Here is a 16,457-nt window from a genome sequence, read left to right on the forward strand (position 1 = left end):
GGGGAGGAGGGAAACAACGGGTGGGATTGTGGCAGGGGCACCCCCTAGAATGGCATGCAGCTCATCATTTCTGCGGGATCTCTGGGGCTCTGACCCAGAGCAGCTGTGCTCTCTGACTCTCTAGTACACTTGCCCCATATTCTAGGCTGGACTGACTCTATTTTTAGACAAAACATAAAGAAAGAAATGACCCAGGGAATCATTCCCATTTTTGTCCATGCGCCCCCGGCCAACCTCAGCGAGGCCAGCCAGGAGCACCCATGGCAGCAGCAGACGATACAAAAGGATTGATAACCATCATCGCCAATCTCCAAATGCAAACGGTGCAAAATGACTGATAACCATCATCTCGTCAATTTACAATGGCAGATGGTGCAATAGGGATGGTAACCATCTCTGCTACCTTGCAAAGGCAAATGAATGCTGCTGTGTAGCACTGCAGTATCGCCTCTGTCAGCAGCATACGGTGACAGTGACAAAAGGCAAAATGGGATCCATGGTTGCCATGCTATGGCGTCTGCCAGGACAATCCAGGGAAAAATGGCGCGAAATGATTGTCTGCCGTTGCTTTCACGGAGGAAGGATTGAGTGACGACATTTACCCAGAATCACCCGCGACACTGTTTTTGCACCATCATACATTGGACTCTCAACCCAGAATTCTAATGGGCGGGGGAGACTGCGGGAAACTATGGGATAGCTACGGGATAGCTACCCCCAGGGCAACGCTCCGGAAATTGACGCTAGCCTCGGACCATGGACGAACACCCCGAATTAATGTGCTTAGTGTGGCCGTGTGCACTCGACTTTATACAATCTATTTTATAAAACTGGTTTCTGTAAATTCGGAATAATCCCGTAGTGTAGACATACCCTCACAATGCTACTCCAGTGCACTATAGACACTATCTATCTATGCCAACAGGAGGCGTTCTTGTATCAGCATAGGTAACCCACCACCCTGAGAGGAGGCAGCTAGGGCCTGGTCTACACTCCCTAATTCCTAGGGTAGACATAGCTACTGCCTCCCGGGGTCGGGGTGGAGGACCCACGCTGATGAGAAAAACTGTCCCATTGGCACAGGTAGCATCTTCACAAAGTGGTACAGGGTGCAGCACTATAAATGCAGACAAGCCCTAGGTCAACAAAGAATTCTTCCATCAACCTAGTGCTGTCCATGCTGGGGGTTAGGTTGGTACGGGTACGTCTCTCAGAGGTGTGGCTTTTTCACTCCCCTGACCAATGTAGCTATAGCAATGGCAGTTCCTAGTGTAGACCAACCCTTTGCCTGCTCTGAGAGCAAACAGTCCTTTTCCACCTACTAGGTAACAATGCAGCATATAGGGGAAACTGAGACATACATAGGGGTCATAAAAATATTCCCCAAAATTCCCACTTCATCAGACACTTAATGTAGGGTTGTTACAGCAGATCAGGGAGGCGTCCTGGAACCAGATTCTGCCCTGACACTGGCATGTGGCCACTGTTGGCTCCAACAGACAAATAACCACCATTTTTGTGTGGCATTCGCAAGGCTGTGTGCTGCCCAGCAATACTCTCTATTAGACATGCCCTTGCTGAGAACATCAAGGATGTGAGACGCCAAGGTTGCCACCCTGGATAAGCTTCTCCTTCTCCGTTTCTTGTGGCCCTGGGATACTCTGAGGTGCATCTCATGTGCCCACTTCTCAAAAGACGGGGCAACTCCTCATAATCAGGGCACAGGGTGACAATAAAGCACTAGGGAAGGAAGTAAATAGGAGCCACAAGGAGAGGCAGAGAGAGAGTTTTATTTAAGGAACAGAAAGCGAGGTCTGATGCAACAAAGCTGGCAGGGAACCCCAGGGGAGAGTCACATTTCTATGGGGTGTAACAAAAACTTTCCCAATGTAAAGGCCAGAGAGAAGAAATTGTTCCAAGGGGCTCCATGGGGCCAGCATCTTCAGCACTTGCTGGGTGGCAATTGCGACTCATTCTCTAACCAATCCAATGAGGGAGTGGATGAGCTCCAGACAGAACTCCCAGGTTCCCTTTGGGTGAAGGGGCAAGTCTTGAGATGCAGGGCTTTGTAGTGGGATATGCAATCTGCAGAAGTTTAGCTGAAAGCTTCCTTTCTGAATCAGAAAAACAGGAAGGTTTTAAGCGGCAAGAAGTCTTTCCCTACCCATCTCGCTCACAGAGGCAGGGAGAATGCAGCCCAGTCTGCGGTTCCTGCATCTTCACTTCTGACGGCCATCATTGCCCCAGTCTTAGCAGCTGGTATGGCAAGGGAGCGGGTCACCCTAACCTTAGAAGAGATCTTTTCTGGATAATTGTCTTGTTCCTCTCACCTGAATGAGTCCTGATCCTGCACAAATCTGAAGTAGCTGCTGCTTTGCCAGACTTTACTTCCCACTGTACACTGAAGCCATGCCCGCCTCATGGCTCAGCCCATTACAGAGCATTGACTCCAGTTCATCAGGGTCTTGTCCCACTAGCCAGATAGCTGGGTTTGCCTTATGTCAGCCTGGATGCCGCTCTGTCCCAGAAGCCACTGGCACTGACTGGCAATATCAGACAAACTACCAAGACTGGAAATGGAACTTGTCCTATTGGCACTGAGGCTAGCTCCACAGTTTCCCCTCATTGGCATGGCAATGGCAAATTGGGCTGCTTCTGAGGTGGGTAGACACCTCAATTCTTCCATCGGATTTGCTGAAAGAGAAGCACAACAGGACATGGCTAATATCAGTGCTGCTCACAGCTCAGATCCCTCAGGAATATGCCCAGGGCTTATCTGCCCCACTGGAAGGGAGAACACAGTCAGCCCACACTCGGGAGATGCTGCAGCAAACAACAAGGTGGGCGGGTTTATAAACTGATGTGCCTGGAAAGCTTTGAGGTTTAAGTCAATGAAAACAGTTGGACGTTCCCCTGCAGCATGGGGAATCCAAATCCAGCAGCCCTGGGCTGGCAGCTGGGATCAGCAACAAAAACCAACTAAAGTCAGAAAGTGCCAACTGACCAGGCTAGTGTCACTGCCCCACGCTGAGCCAAATGTAAGGAGCAGACAAGCAGCAATAAAGGCAAGTGCTAAAGATCATCGCCACAACATACAGAACCTCACAATCCCCTAGAAGGTGGGTCAGGTTTACTTGCGTGGTACAGATGGAGAAACCAAGGCATGAAGGAAAGGGACAAGGCCATGCAGCAAGCCAGGATTCTGAGTCAGACATTCCTGACTTGCAGTCTCCTGTCAGACTATGACTCACTATAAACTTGTAATACTATTGGGCCTAACAGGAGAAGTCAAACAGAACACCAAACCCAGAGGTAAAAACCCTTTGATCCCAAGAGGCCCCAGAGCAGTCACCCAGCAGGTTGTGTCCAGAATGGACCACCAAAAAGGAGCCAAGCACCACTTGTTATCGCTCATCACATGCTAAGACTGTAAGCTCCCTGGGGCAGGAACTGTCTTTCATACCTGTGACACTAGTCCTGGCACAATGCCTAAGCCTCTTTTCACTATCGCAACTCTTCGGTGTGTGGACTCAGCACTGAACAGTTGCTATTTCTCCCTTTCCCAGCACCAGCTCTTCTCCTCCAGAGACTCTGCACAGATCCCCCTTTCCTGTGTCTAACCGGAACCTTCACCTGGACTAGCATCTTCCCAGCAGGGAGGATGTGGGGACACAGAGAAGCAAGCCCAATGCCACACACCAAACAAACCCACTCCTGTCTCCGACTAGCGTCCTCAGAAGAGAGCACCAGAGGGCTAACTCTGGGTGTGTGTGGGCAAGGAGTCATTGTTTACCAAGTTGCTGAGGATGCTGTCTATCTTGTCCTCTTCTGCAGAACCCCGCTCCACCTTACACCTGTATGCCATCAGCTGGTGTCGATCCTTCAGGTCTCTGTATGTCTAGTTAAACAGCAAAACCAGAGCTAACGAAATCAACCTCCTTTACTGCGCAGCACCCCTCTGTTCAGCTGAGGAATAACCCTCCAAGCCCCCCAAAACCTTGGCCACATGCTCATTTCCCCAAAGACTCATTGCTGTGCAGCAGGATCCATCACAGTCCTGGGGAAAAAAAATCACAGACCTTATGCGATGTCCCACTGGAAGATCGGGCCTTCACCTCAAAACCTTTGGGAAAGGCCCCCTCCAAGAAGGAGATCTCAAGGAGTTACTGCACCGACTTTTCACTCCTGATGACGGAAACTCACGTCCTGCTGTAGACCAAATTCCAAGCCTCAAGCCACTCCCAAACTGACAACCATCTCCGAATTGTGCCATTCAGCACAATTGCACCTCTACATCAGAGGAGCTCAGGTGGGAATAGCAGGGGGTGCTGCAGGCTGGGATTGTGAGGCCCCAGCAGAGTTGCTGGAGGTGGGGGTAGAGGGGGTGTGAGTAGGGCTCACTTGGCTTTAGCTGGTTCTGGGAGCACCAGCTGACACTAAAACACAGGGAAAGTAAACCCAGAGGTAAATGAAATGGGCACACAACAACAAGGCAAGGGAGATATGGGAGAGCCTGCCCACAGCCAGGTGTGTCGTGGGGGCGGGGAGGAAAAGGGAGGATGTAGACCTTCCCCCTTGTACAGCAGGGACTCACATCAATAACAACATCATGGCACTTATATTTCATGGCAAGGTTCAACCTTGTCTCAACGTCTTCCACCAGGCGCACGTACTCCTGCAGTACCTGGATGAGAAGGCAGAAGGCATCAGTAGAGCTCACTTCCCCATAGTTACCCTTCTTCTCCCCCAAAACACCCCTGCTCCAGCCAATTGGCCTCTTACAGAAGGTCACCACACAGTCCGGCCCGCTCCGCAAGCAGAGGACAGTGCGTGGATGGAGCAGGCTCATCTGTGAGGCTGTCCAGGAGGCTCCAGGGGTAGTGAACCCAGCCCCTCCTCAAGTGCCCTGCCAATCCAGGGAACAATTCCTACACTACCCCAACTCAAGGGGATCAGTTGAACCCTTGCCCAAATGAAGCATCTAGAAACGGAACGTAGGGAACAATCCATTTGATGGCCTGGATCATTTAGAGGGGCTTTGCCATCCATGATCTGATCCCACAGACACCTCAGAGCCTGCTGCTGTCCATCTCTCTTAGCTGCATCTACCTCCCTTGGGTTCTCACCCCTACGATGTTCCTTCCAGGCACATGTACATAACATCTATATCCCTAAGGGACTCTGCTGGCACAAAAAAAGGAGGAACTTCACATGGGAAAGTCCTTCACATCCCCAGCTATAGAAGCCAGGCAACAACCACATGGGGTCAATGCCCCTCTCTGGGCTGTAAGCAAATTCTCGTGTGGGACCAGGAAGAAATAAACAGTTCCTCCCCAGGTGCACTGTAAGGTATAGGTAACAGCTACTGCTGGTGGCATGTTAGCAAGCTAGGTGACCTAGTGGTCTGGGTCAGTGCAACAGGATTGCAGACCAAATGGCCCAAAGGTCTGATCCAGTGTGGCAGGACAGCAGACTGGATGGTGTGTTCTGACAGGGCAGTTCCTTTGCTCACCTGCACAGGGGCGCTGTTCCGCTGCAAGATCTCCACCACACGATGGAAGCCAATGGGAGCTCTCTTCTTGGTGTAACCCAGCCAGTTCTGAAACCACAGCCCAAACTCACAGCACCAATCTTTTCAAAAGGGATGTCCAGTGCAAGATTCCCAGAAGGTGGGGAATTGGGGGACAGGGCTGTTAGTAGATTTGGGTGCGGGGCAGAGGAGCCGCTGGATTGCTCCTCCTCCTCTCTACCCTCTCCATAGCCTCCAGAGGGCAGTGGTAATCTGCCTCTGGCTGAGGATGCTGCTCTTTCCTGCCAGACCCTAGTTCCACGGTCAGCAGCGTCCCATGTCTGGAAGCTGGGTTTACAATGCATGTGAATCCCATGCAGCTGAGCCTCAAAGGCAGCCGCCTTCTCTGGCTGAGCTGGTACAAGCTGTACTAAGCCCATCTCAGCTTCTTGAGACAGGGGAACCTGCTCTCTGAGCAACTCACTTTGGACCCCACAGCACGGATGGGCCACGCCCAGAGCTAACAAGCAATGGCTCTCCAGATAAACCCCAGAGCAGGCCAGACAAGTCACAGTGCTGGAGCAGGGCACTTCAGGCCCAGAGCAGCTCAAGAGACAGATAGTTCACAATCCTCTAACCAGATGGAAACAGACAGACGTAGCCAGGAAACAGCAAGTGTTTGGACCTACCCCCCAGAAAGGTTTTGTCACTCACCTTGGTGGTGAACAGGGCATCCACATCATGCCAGGCTCGCAGCTTGGCACGGGCAGCCAGGGCTGTCAGCACATACTGTTTGTCTGGGATCTGCAAGGCATAGACACTGAATGCTGAGGGTGACAGCACAGACTAGGGTGAGGGAGCAGGCAGCATAATCCACTCAGCAGGCACCAAGCCAGCTGCTGGGAGGGGAGAGATGGTGCAATCGAAGACTGAGCCTGGTAGCACAGTAGTACATGCAGGGTTACACAAAGGATCTGCAACTGCTACTGAGGCAGGGTTAAATGGCTCAGGCCCCCAGCATGGCCCACCCCATTCCACACTGACTCCAGGGAGAGCACCATGGTCCTGGAAGGCATGGAGGGGGCTCCCAATAGGGCTGGTGCAACAGGGTGAGACTGGCAATGGACTGGCAGTGAGGAAGGCCCATTTTCCCCGTCCAAGCCATGAGAAGCAAGACAAGGCCACCCATAGGCCAAGCACCAAAGCCAACTAAGGGTCAGGGGAGCTCACCCCAGTTAAGGGAAAAGGCCTCAGAGCTTGGGGTTCAAATCCAGGGGCAAGGGTTCCTGTAACCTGGGATCCCAGCAGCACCTCACACCCCAAGTTCCCCACAGAACTTCCAGCAGGCTCTTGAAACCAAGTTTCCTCCCTTGTCCCCCAGGAGGGTCTGGCTTCCAGACCAGCCCAGCTCAAAGCAAAGGTCTCCACAGAGCTCGCCCCATATCTAACAGCTGTATCTAATCCCACTCCCTTTCTGTCTGGGGAGAAACCCTTTCTCTGCCGAGCCAGCAACCCCTACTTCTGACAGGACTCAGCCTCTCAATTTCCTTCTTCCCAGGCACCCCAGCTCTGTTGCCTGCATTTTTATTGATGCTGTCACAGAAACTCACTTCCCACCAAGAATGAGACACCAATCAGATTTCACTCCCTACCTTAAAGGTTTTCTTCAGGTTGGTCGGGCTGCTGAATGTCCCCTGACGAGAGAGAGAGAGAGAGGGTAACAGTCAGCCTTTTCAGATCGTGCGCCCCTGCCCCCTTTGGTATGTCTACACTGCAGACAGGAATGACTCTCCCAGCCCAGGCAGGCAGACTCATGCTAGTAAGGCTCAAGCTAGTGCACTAAAAACAGCAACATGGATGTTCCAGCTCAGGCTTTGAAGCCCAGGGGGTCAAGTGGGCTTTGGAGCCTGAACTTCCACCCAAGCCAGAATGTCCACACTGCTATTTTTAGTGGACTAGTTTGAGACCAACTAGAGTAAGTCTGTCTACCCAGGTGGGGAGACTCGCTCCCAGCTCCAACGCAGACCACCCTGACAAACCCAGAACTCCTGCCTGCCAGGGCTCTATACATTACCAAGGCTGCTAATGCTAGACTGGGAAATGGAGGTTCCGAAGGAAGCAACTCTCTCATCTCCTCCCCTGCTATGTGGGGCTGGGTCCCCCATGCCTCTAGTGTAGAGCACTCACACACCTTCAAAGACTATTGTCCCACATTTGGGCCTGAAAACGTTAAAAGCCAAGTTAACCCCTTGGAAGCTGGATCCAGCAGCTGCCTCTGAAACAGTGCAAGGTAGCTGCTTTCTGAGGTGCCAGTTCTTCTGTGATGACTGCCATACAGGGCAAAATGCCCCTCTCTAATGCTGTCCTCACTTCTTATGGCCCCCTGAAGTGCCAGAATTCCATAAAGTGTGGGGACCATTCTGGAAGGTTAGGGGAACTCTTTCTGGAGATCAGGGGGTGGGTGTCATCCTCTTTCTTTACCAGTGTGCCAACTTTATGAGCCGAGCAGGGTGGCCAAGTGGCACTGGACTGGGACTCAAGAGATACGAGTTCTAGTCCTGGCTGCCCACTGATCTGCTGAGGGACATTGAGTGAGTCACTGCGCCTCTCCATGCCTCATTTTTCCATCAGGTAGTGACACTAAACTCCCTTGTAAAGTCCTTTAAGATCTACTGATGGGAAGTGTGAGGTAAGAGCTGGGCATTATCATTATTTAGTGACCCATACCAAGGATTTTGGCACTGAATTCCAGCCCCCTGCCTACCCTGCTGTTGCACCCACCTCGCCCTCTGTGTAGTGGTAGAAGCAGGAGTAGAACAGCGTGGTCACCAGTGGCATGCTGAGGATAGAGGCCTTTCGTGGGTATTTCCGAAATATCTCGGACTGCCCAGCAGCTTCCAGATGCCGGTCGTTTGCCTAGAGAAGTAGGATGAGAAAGATTGCATGGAAACCAGGCCAGCCACAGTTTGCTCACTCAGTTCTCAAAGGATGAGGGTTGTCTGGGCCAGTTGCCATGGGACAGGCCTGATTTCAACGAGACCATCTGTGACATTGATAGACCAGATGCCAGCTCTTACCAAGGCTGTAGGCGCCAGCTGAGCACTGACAAATTCATAAGTGGAAACCAGACCAGCTCACCTGTATGTTAGCATTGCTCAAGATAGGTGTTAGAGTTGTAAGGATGTGCTTAGTATTTAGACTCTATAAAATCCTTGTAAGTTGCTGCATGCATTAATCTTGTTCGTAATGTCTGAATCCCGTGCTATAAGCTAATATGTAAGTTTTGCTTTATAACTGTAAAAATATCGGCTCTGAACTTGTGAACCCAAGCAGGAGGACTGTTTCCCCCACCCATCAAGAAGGACTATCAAAACAAAGTGGGCCACTGCAAAACATCACGATACAAAGACTGGTTGATGGTGCTCTTACACTCATAGGTTGCTACATGCAAGAAAGCTCATCTCATCAGCTTGAATTCTGGAAAGAGGAAATAAAAGACAGCTGACATGAAAATTCTTCATACTCTCTGCTGTTTGGACTCTCACAGGGCTGGAGTTTGGAAAAAGCAGAGATCCCCAGGGTCAACCTGAGTTAGCCCTAGAAGACATTCAGTGATGACAGATTACTATATCTCTGTCACCTTTTGGAACCACAGACTAACTCATTTGCGCATATATTTTGCCTGCTTTAACCTGTAAATAACTCACTTCTTTTTCCTGGTTAATAAATCCTCAGTTTATTGTAGGATTAGCTACAAGCATTGCCTTTAGTGTGAGATCTGGTATCAGCGACCAGTCTCTTGGGACTCGGAGCAACCTGAATCTTTTGTGATCTTTGATGTAAGGAAACATTTATCATTTCATCCAGCTTGCCTGGGTGGCGAGATAGACTGGAGTGCCCAAGGAGACTGTCTAACTCCATGTAAGACTGTTACAGTGCTGCAGGAGTTTGCATTTATTGCTGGGTGAGTGAAATCTAGTTACATAACCAGTTTGGGGTGTCTGCCCTGAGGCTGGGATTCATGGTTGTGAGCCACTCCAGACAGCGTGACACTCTCTTATTGTGCTGCACAGCTCTGAAGCAAATGCCCTGCATGTACCATCAGCACATGAATATATCTGACTCTCAGTACGAAAGCTTGGTGCAGTTGTCTATCAGCAAAGCTTGGATATGGAGTCAAATTAGATCCAGGAGGTCGCAAGCCAATCAGCTACAGCATCTAGAAACCTCTTATTCCTCCTAGAAGGGGAACCTTGGCATTAGAACAGGCCGGTCCGAGCCAGAGGCAGATGGAGAGCTCTGAGACGCCTCTATGGCCAAAGGAGAGAGGCCCTTACCTCAATGATGATCTGTCTCTCCAGGAGCGTATAATGGTCTTGAACATGAACTGCATCTTCAGATGAAAAGGGCAACCTGGCCAGCAGGAATGAGATTAGGACAGTCATTATCAGCATCTCTTCCCAGTACACAAGGCCTGGAGAGGCTCTCTCTTCCCTACTTTACCTTACCAGAGTGTGCCAGGGGGATTCACTCCCAATGTTCTTGCTCCTCACATTCATGGTGAGTCAGAATGGCAACCCTCTTTGGCCTCACCCACCCAAATGCTCTGGGAGTGGCAGTGAGTTCTCAAGCTCTCACCTTCCCAGATCACTGCCTGCTCTTTCAGATGGAGGCAATCTATAAAGAGAGCCCAATCAGAGGGGGAAATCTTCTGGATTTCAAGGAGCGGTAGGTGAGAGAAGGGAGCTCAGAACAATGCTAGTGATACCCACCCGAGACTAACATTTCACCTTGGCACCCCTGGTCTCATCCCCACCCATGGGGTCAGTGATCAGAAACTCCCCACCGTCTTTTTGCCCTCCAATGAGCAGAAAATATTTCGGGGTATTGATCATCACAGGCTGTTCATAATCATGCTGTGTTGTTCTCAAATCCCCGCTCAGTGATGAAAGAGAGACCACTGTCCCTCTAATCCTGTGCGTCACCAAACTCTACTGCAGGGATAGTCAATAGGTGGACCAAGGGCCAAATCCAGACCACTAGACACTTTCGAACGAACCCAAAAAATTTTGTATGCCTTGTTTTTATTATTATTTTCTCTGGACTCTGGTCCTTAACTATACCTTGATCAAGAAATTTGGACCTTGACAAAAAGTAGACTACCCTTGCTCTACTGGTTCCAGCAGGCTGCACTTCTTATTCCACCCTCCAAGAGGCACTCACACCCCACCAGTTCCCCACCTTCCCAGCTCACCTGATGCAGCCTTTAAGAAATTCTCTTCGTTTCTCTGCGTCCTGGATGCTCAAGTGCTCCCGGTACTGGGACAGCTGGAGGGGGCAGAAAGAAAACAGAAGCTGTTCAAAAGGGAATGGGCTCAGGAGATCTGGAACGTCACTTTCCAACAAAACATGAACTCAAGCCCTGCCCACTGACCACACCTGCCTAATGGCTACCCACTCCCAGTCCCCAGGCTCTTGTCACAACAGCATCCTTTGTTGGAAGGAAGAGGGGGGAAGTGCGAGGGGTCTGATCGCAGCCTCTCTGAGGGGTCTCCCTCACCTCATAAAAGCTACACAGGAGAAGGACCTGCCACGATTGGGAATACTCACAGCAACCTCCTCGGTCCTATCCAGGAATCTGGAAAGGGAAACAAAGAATTAGCCCTGCTCAGTACCCTTCACTCTAGATCCAACCACAGGCAGTGTGTTCACCCCAGCCATGATGCCGGGTGGGGAGACTCACCTGAGCAGGTCCAGGAGTAGCTTCTGCTCCCCTGTCTCTTTGAGGAAATGGATTAGATGGCGCAAGGCCACCTGTCGCACCTCCAGCTCTTGAAACAGAATCTCTAGGTGGGGAGAAACAGGCAGCAAGTCAGCACTGAGGAGCCATGAGAAGGTGTGAGCTGGCCAGCCTGGGCTGTTCCAGCATGGATGGCACTGCTAGCTTCTGGAAGAAAACTAAAGGATTCTGCAAACTCCCCTCTCTAGAGCACAGTCCAACCTCTTGTGACCAGGGGTTAGAAAAGGAACCCAATTCCACCTGTTTAATGGCCAAGTACTCTGTGGCGCATGGTCATATCCCACACAGGTTCCTTCTCATTCATCCCCACCCTAACCTCTGCCCTCTCCTAACAGGGTCCCAGGTATTCATACAGTGTCTCTGGGTCTTCACAGCCAGCACAAATCCCATCCCTTTACATTCACTGGATCCAAGGTGCATCTCTCTCAAGGAGACACCTAGCTCAGTTAAGCAGCACCTAAAAAGAGTGACTCCAGCCTTTCTCTCCCTTTAACTTGCAGCAGATGAGAGAATCTGGCCACACACCCCTTAACTGAGAAACACAATCCTGCACAGACACCACTGGCCCTAGCCACCTCCCAGTCACATTTACCTCTCTTCAGCGTCCTCTTCAAGAATATTAGAATCTGCAAGCAGAAGAGACATCCCTCAGATGAGCAGATGAACCCTCACTAATATCTGGACAGGCAGAGACACCAGCAGAGGCCCACTCAGCCCCAGACATCTCAGCTCCAGCCTTCATGCAAGGCTTGATCAGTATTTTGTATTGAGCAATGCTGGTGTCTTCTGTACTGCATAGGCCAAACACAGGCCTGGGGGAGCTTGCAAGCTGACACTCACCAGTTTGGAGAGAAGGTCTGCTGGCTTTTCTATAGCTTAGATAAGCGAAGCTTCAATTCTACAAATAGGGCATTCCCCTCACGTCCCTTCTGAAGGACCCCAAAGAGCTTTCCTAGCAGCATACATACAGGGATCACCTCATCCACCTCGCTGGAGTGGGAGGGATCACACCACCCAGCACATAACTCATTTGCTGCACAATGCTCTGGGAGGCCAAGAGCCTGGGACAAACCTCTCCCCTTATGAGCAGCTCCCTGGAATATTCAGTGCAGTGTGCAGGGACCCGAGCTTTCCACATCTTACCCCAAAGCCCTGCACACAGGCAGTGACAGGGAACCTGATCCATCAGACACAGGAGGGGGGGAAGGAGCTGATTGCTGGGATTCCAACCAGAGGTTCTAGAGAAGCACATGACTTTTAACCAGAGGCTTAGAACATGTAGTTTCCCAGACCTCAAACTTGGCCCTTTTGGGTAACACACTGATTTTAATTCAAAGCACCAGCAGTGTTCAGTGGCTAAATGGCTGTGCAGATACATGAACCCTTTATGGAACCATACTGGCCACCACCCACCCAACCCTATACTGCCAGAGGAGGACTCACAGCTGTAATGACATTCCCATCATGCACCAAAACAGCTTCATCCAGGAGCTCCAGCTTCTCCCGCAAGGAACGGAACCTCTCCAGTGAGCAGATCTGGGACATCATTGGAGACAAGGAAACACTGCATCAGCCAAGTGCCTGGAATCCAACCAAGACACAAGGAGCTAACGCTCCCTCTAATCTTGAATGATTCAGCAACATGAATCACTCCTCTTCAGAAAATTTCTCATTCCTTCGGAGCCCAGGGCTGTGAGAGGGTCTCCCACTGAAAGGGTTTTGCAGGATCAGGCTCTTTAACTATACAGCCTGTGGGCAGCATGGTGCATGCACTTCTCCCCAAAACACCCTGCAACCTGCAAACCACCAGAACTCATCAGAGCAGAAGGGCCCTGGTCTCTGGGATCCTCTGAAGCTGATCTGCAGACTGGAAGTGGATGATTCTGCCTCTTCCTTGGCTCCCTTTAGCCCTGAGCTGCTCTTCCACCACTCCTTAGCCTTGGAGCTACCATTTCCCTCAGTGGAGATGGAAGCAAAGCCCTTCACCAACTGGTAAGAAGGGATAGTTACAACCTTAGCGAAGGGGCAGCAGCAGTTGGGTGGTTACTTCTGCACACACCACCTTTTCCCCCACAAGACTCATCTGCTCACTGCCAGCCCTGAGCAGCTGGGACCAAGGCCCCAACTCCACTGCACCAAGGACAACTCCCATTTTCCCTGCCCCCTACCTCTGATTTCTACCAACTATGAAGAGAGCCAGAGCCCTAAAGTTGACCTCATGGGTGCTTTTTCATAACACCAGCTCCAAAAGGGTCAGAAGCACTGCAGATGACCTCATGCCATGGGAGAAGCCTCCAGGGTCTAATAGAGACAAAGGCTCTAGCAGTGGCCCAATGATTGCCACCCGTCACTTATTACTGACTCTAGGGGCATCTCAGTGCTTCCCTTCTGCTTTTGCTCCTCCACTTGGCAAAGCCATAGGTGGGCACAGAGTTTTGGACAGTTGTGCCTGCTATGGCCATGCAACCAATTAACGGAGCTACCCAGTTCCCCAGCCCAGTCCCACAATACAGAGGTGCAAGCAGGAGGCAGCCTGAGAGCACTAATGTGACACTCTATACCTTGAGAGAGCGCCCTGTAACCCCATAACCCCTTGCTCTGTAACCCCCATATCTAAATATGTATACCTCGAGGGAGCACCCTGTAACCCCCATATCCCCTCGCCCTGTAACCCCCATCTCCCTCATTTATATATAAAATTGTGATATTGCATATAGTGAAGACGCGATAAATCGACCACCGAGCGCTCTCCCATCAACTCCGGTACTCCGCCAGAGTAAGAAGAGTACAGAGAGTCAACGGGGGAGCATCAGCAGTTGACCTACCACAGTGAAGACACCGTAGTAAGTAGCTCTGAGTACATCGACTTCAGCTACACTATTTCTGTAGCTGAAATTGCATAACTTAGACCAACTGGTTTACCGCTCACCTCCCACCAGTGTAGACCAGGCCTCAGTAATGCCCACCAGACATGCCTGGACTTGTGTTCTCTAAGCACATGGACAAAGGGTATAAAACAGAACACAGTGGCCCCAGGCTTGGCCTTTTCTCCTTCCCCCACCTATGCTGCAAGCAACAAGGACACTCAGAAGACTGAAGACTCTAATAGATGAGACTGGCCCAGGTTTCAAGGGTGAAACCTGTGTACTATGACCTGCAATATACAGCGGTCTGAGAAAAACTGCTTAGCCTAGATGTTGCCCAGTCTAATAGGATTGAGAGTTTAGACTAGGGGTCGTCAACCTTTCAGAAGGGCTGTGCTGAGTCTTCATTTATTCACTCTAATTTAAGGTTTCGCATGCCAGTAAATACATTTTAACGTTTTTAGGTGGTCTTTTTCTGTAAGTCTATAATATATAACTAAACTATTGTTATATGTAAAGTAAATAAGGTTTTTTAAATGTTTAAGAAGCTTCATTTAAAATTAAATTAAAACGCAGAGCCTCCCAGACCGGTGGCCAGGACCTGGGCAGTGTGAGTGCCACTGAAAATCAGCTCACGTGCCGCCTTCGGCACACGTGCCATAGGTTGCCTACCCTTGGTTTAGACAATGTGCTTGTATTTTATTTTGGTAACTAACTCTGACTTTTTGCCTATCACTTAAAATCTATCTTTTGTAGTCAATAAACTTGCTTTACTGTTTACCTTTACTAGTGAGTCTGCCTGAAGTGTTTGGTCAATCTGCTCAGATTTACAAAGGCTGGTGTATATCCACTTTCCATTGATGAAGTGGTGAACCAATTAATAAACTTGCACTGCTCGTCTTGAGCTGTGTAAGGCAGTATATTCCCGACGTTCAAGGCTGGGAGCCAGGGGGGACTGGGCTGGTGCCTTTCTCTGTGTGATTCATGAGTGGCTCTGGGAACATTCATGCAATTTAGCTGGGTGTAGGGCTGCACATGCAGTGATGGGTTTTCTGCTTGTCACTAGCAAAAAGAGAGACAGCCCAGGCTGGAAAGTTAAGGGGGCACAGCGGTCCCATGGTCCCAGGCTGCACCTCGGGGATCCCATCACAACCAAGCCTCCCTTCTTGCAAGCAGATGGAAAAAGAATGTCTTTACCTTGCCCCTCTGCATTCGTCTGACTGTATCCTTGGGACTCCAGTCGCTGCTGTAATCCTACAACAGAAGACATCAGCATCTTATCAACTTCCCAAGATGCTGTGGGGCCAAGCTATCCCAGTGTTTGCTGTGCCGCTCCTCCCACTCAAAGCTGAGACAGATGAAATAACTTGTCACACAGTTCACAGCAGCTAGAAGGGTTTCCCAGTAGGCTTTGCAAAGAACAAGAGCAGTAGAGTTCTGATGTGACTGAATTGGCCTAGGTGAGGAGGTTCCAGAGTCTAGTCACTTTCCTGGAACCTTTATCGGGGAGGAGACAGATTGATCTGGTTACTGGCTAGTACCACCGGTGCAAGCGCAATCCAAGAGACTCTGAAGTTCAGTGCCCAGAATGCCACCAGGCTACCATTTATGTGCAAACTTTTACTGCTGGTGAAAGGGGCCAACCACAGCTTCAGAGACAGAGGTCTCTTGTTTATCCACACAATAGCTACAGCCCAGTAGGTACTGTGCAGGAGAGCTTGCTCTCACACTACCCTAACATGCCTGACCCCTAACCTCATAGAGCTCCCTCAAAAGCCCACAGCTAGGTTCAATCTCCATGGCCTATTCAGTCCTTAGCTTCTCTGCTGAAACTACCTAACAGCTGGAGTGGTTTTGGGGATGAGGACACATTCCCACAGAGCCTCAGTTAGCAATGACTTTTGCTCAGGCCCCACCTATGGCAGATTGGATAGAGCCAGAGGCCGAAAGGAGAACAGGGTGTCTATTTATTGTCCTGGACAAAGACTATCACTGCATGGGAGGTGTGTCTTAGAATGGACTCCCACCCCAAGGACCTTAAACCCCAAGTGTTGTTTTTATGGGGGCAAACTGCTCCCCCCCAACTGATTTGAGAGACCATGAATTGGCAGGGCAAGGATTCAGTTACATCCTCCCATTCCCATTCTACCCTCAGGCCTGGTCTACGCTACGCATTTAAACTGATTTTAGCAGCGTTAAACCGATTTAACGCTGCACCCATCCACACAACGATGCCCTTTATATCGATATAAAGGGCTCTTTAAACTGGTTTCTGTACTCCTCC

General features: G+C 50.4%; 1 protein-coding gene across 3 annotated transcripts in view; it reads right to left on the reverse strand.

Annotated features, from left to right (window-relative positions):
• Positions 1-1,770: 1,770 nt before the first annotated feature.
• VIPAS39 (VPS33B interacting protein, apical-basolateral polarity regulator, spe-39 homolog) overlaps positions 1,771-16,457 on the reverse strand; it is a 27,950-nt gene continuing 13,263 nt past the window's right edge. For 2 of the 3 annotated variants that reach the window (XM_032802075.2, XM_032802076.2), the window contains exons 7-20: positions 15,371-15,427; positions 12,753-12,845; positions 11,902-11,935; positions 11,253-11,355; positions 11,120-11,147; positions 10,764-10,837; positions 9,847-9,922; positions 8,291-8,425; positions 7,162-7,203; positions 6,224-6,313; positions 5,513-5,599; positions 4,595-4,684; positions 3,794-3,898; positions 1,771-2,694 (exon numbers count right to left, since the gene is read on the reverse strand). In XM_032802075.2, the coding sequence (XP_032657966.1) occupies positions 2,674-2,694; positions 3,794-3,898; positions 4,595-4,684; positions 5,513-5,599; positions 6,224-6,313; positions 7,162-7,203; positions 8,291-8,425; positions 9,847-9,922; positions 10,764-10,837; positions 11,120-11,147; positions 11,253-11,355; positions 11,902-11,935; positions 12,753-12,845; positions 15,371-15,427 (1,035 nt within the window). In that variant the 3' untranslated portion in view covers positions 1,771-2,673. The remainder of the gene's footprint in view (positions 2,695-3,793; positions 3,899-4,594; positions 4,685-5,512; positions 5,600-6,223; positions 6,314-7,161; positions 7,204-8,290; positions 8,426-9,846; positions 9,923-10,763; positions 10,838-11,119; positions 11,148-11,252; positions 11,356-11,901; positions 11,936-12,752; positions 12,846-15,370; positions 15,428-16,457) is intronic. The other variant, XM_075065585.1, reaches the window with a different exon arrangement.

Source organism: Chelonoidis abingdonii, chromosome 4, assembly GCF_003597395.2.
Source record: "Chelonoidis abingdonii isolate Lonesome George chromosome 4, CheloAbing_2.0, whole genome shotgun sequence".
NCBI lineage: Eukaryota > Metazoa > Chordata > Testudines > Testudinidae > Chelonoidis > Chelonoidis abingdonii.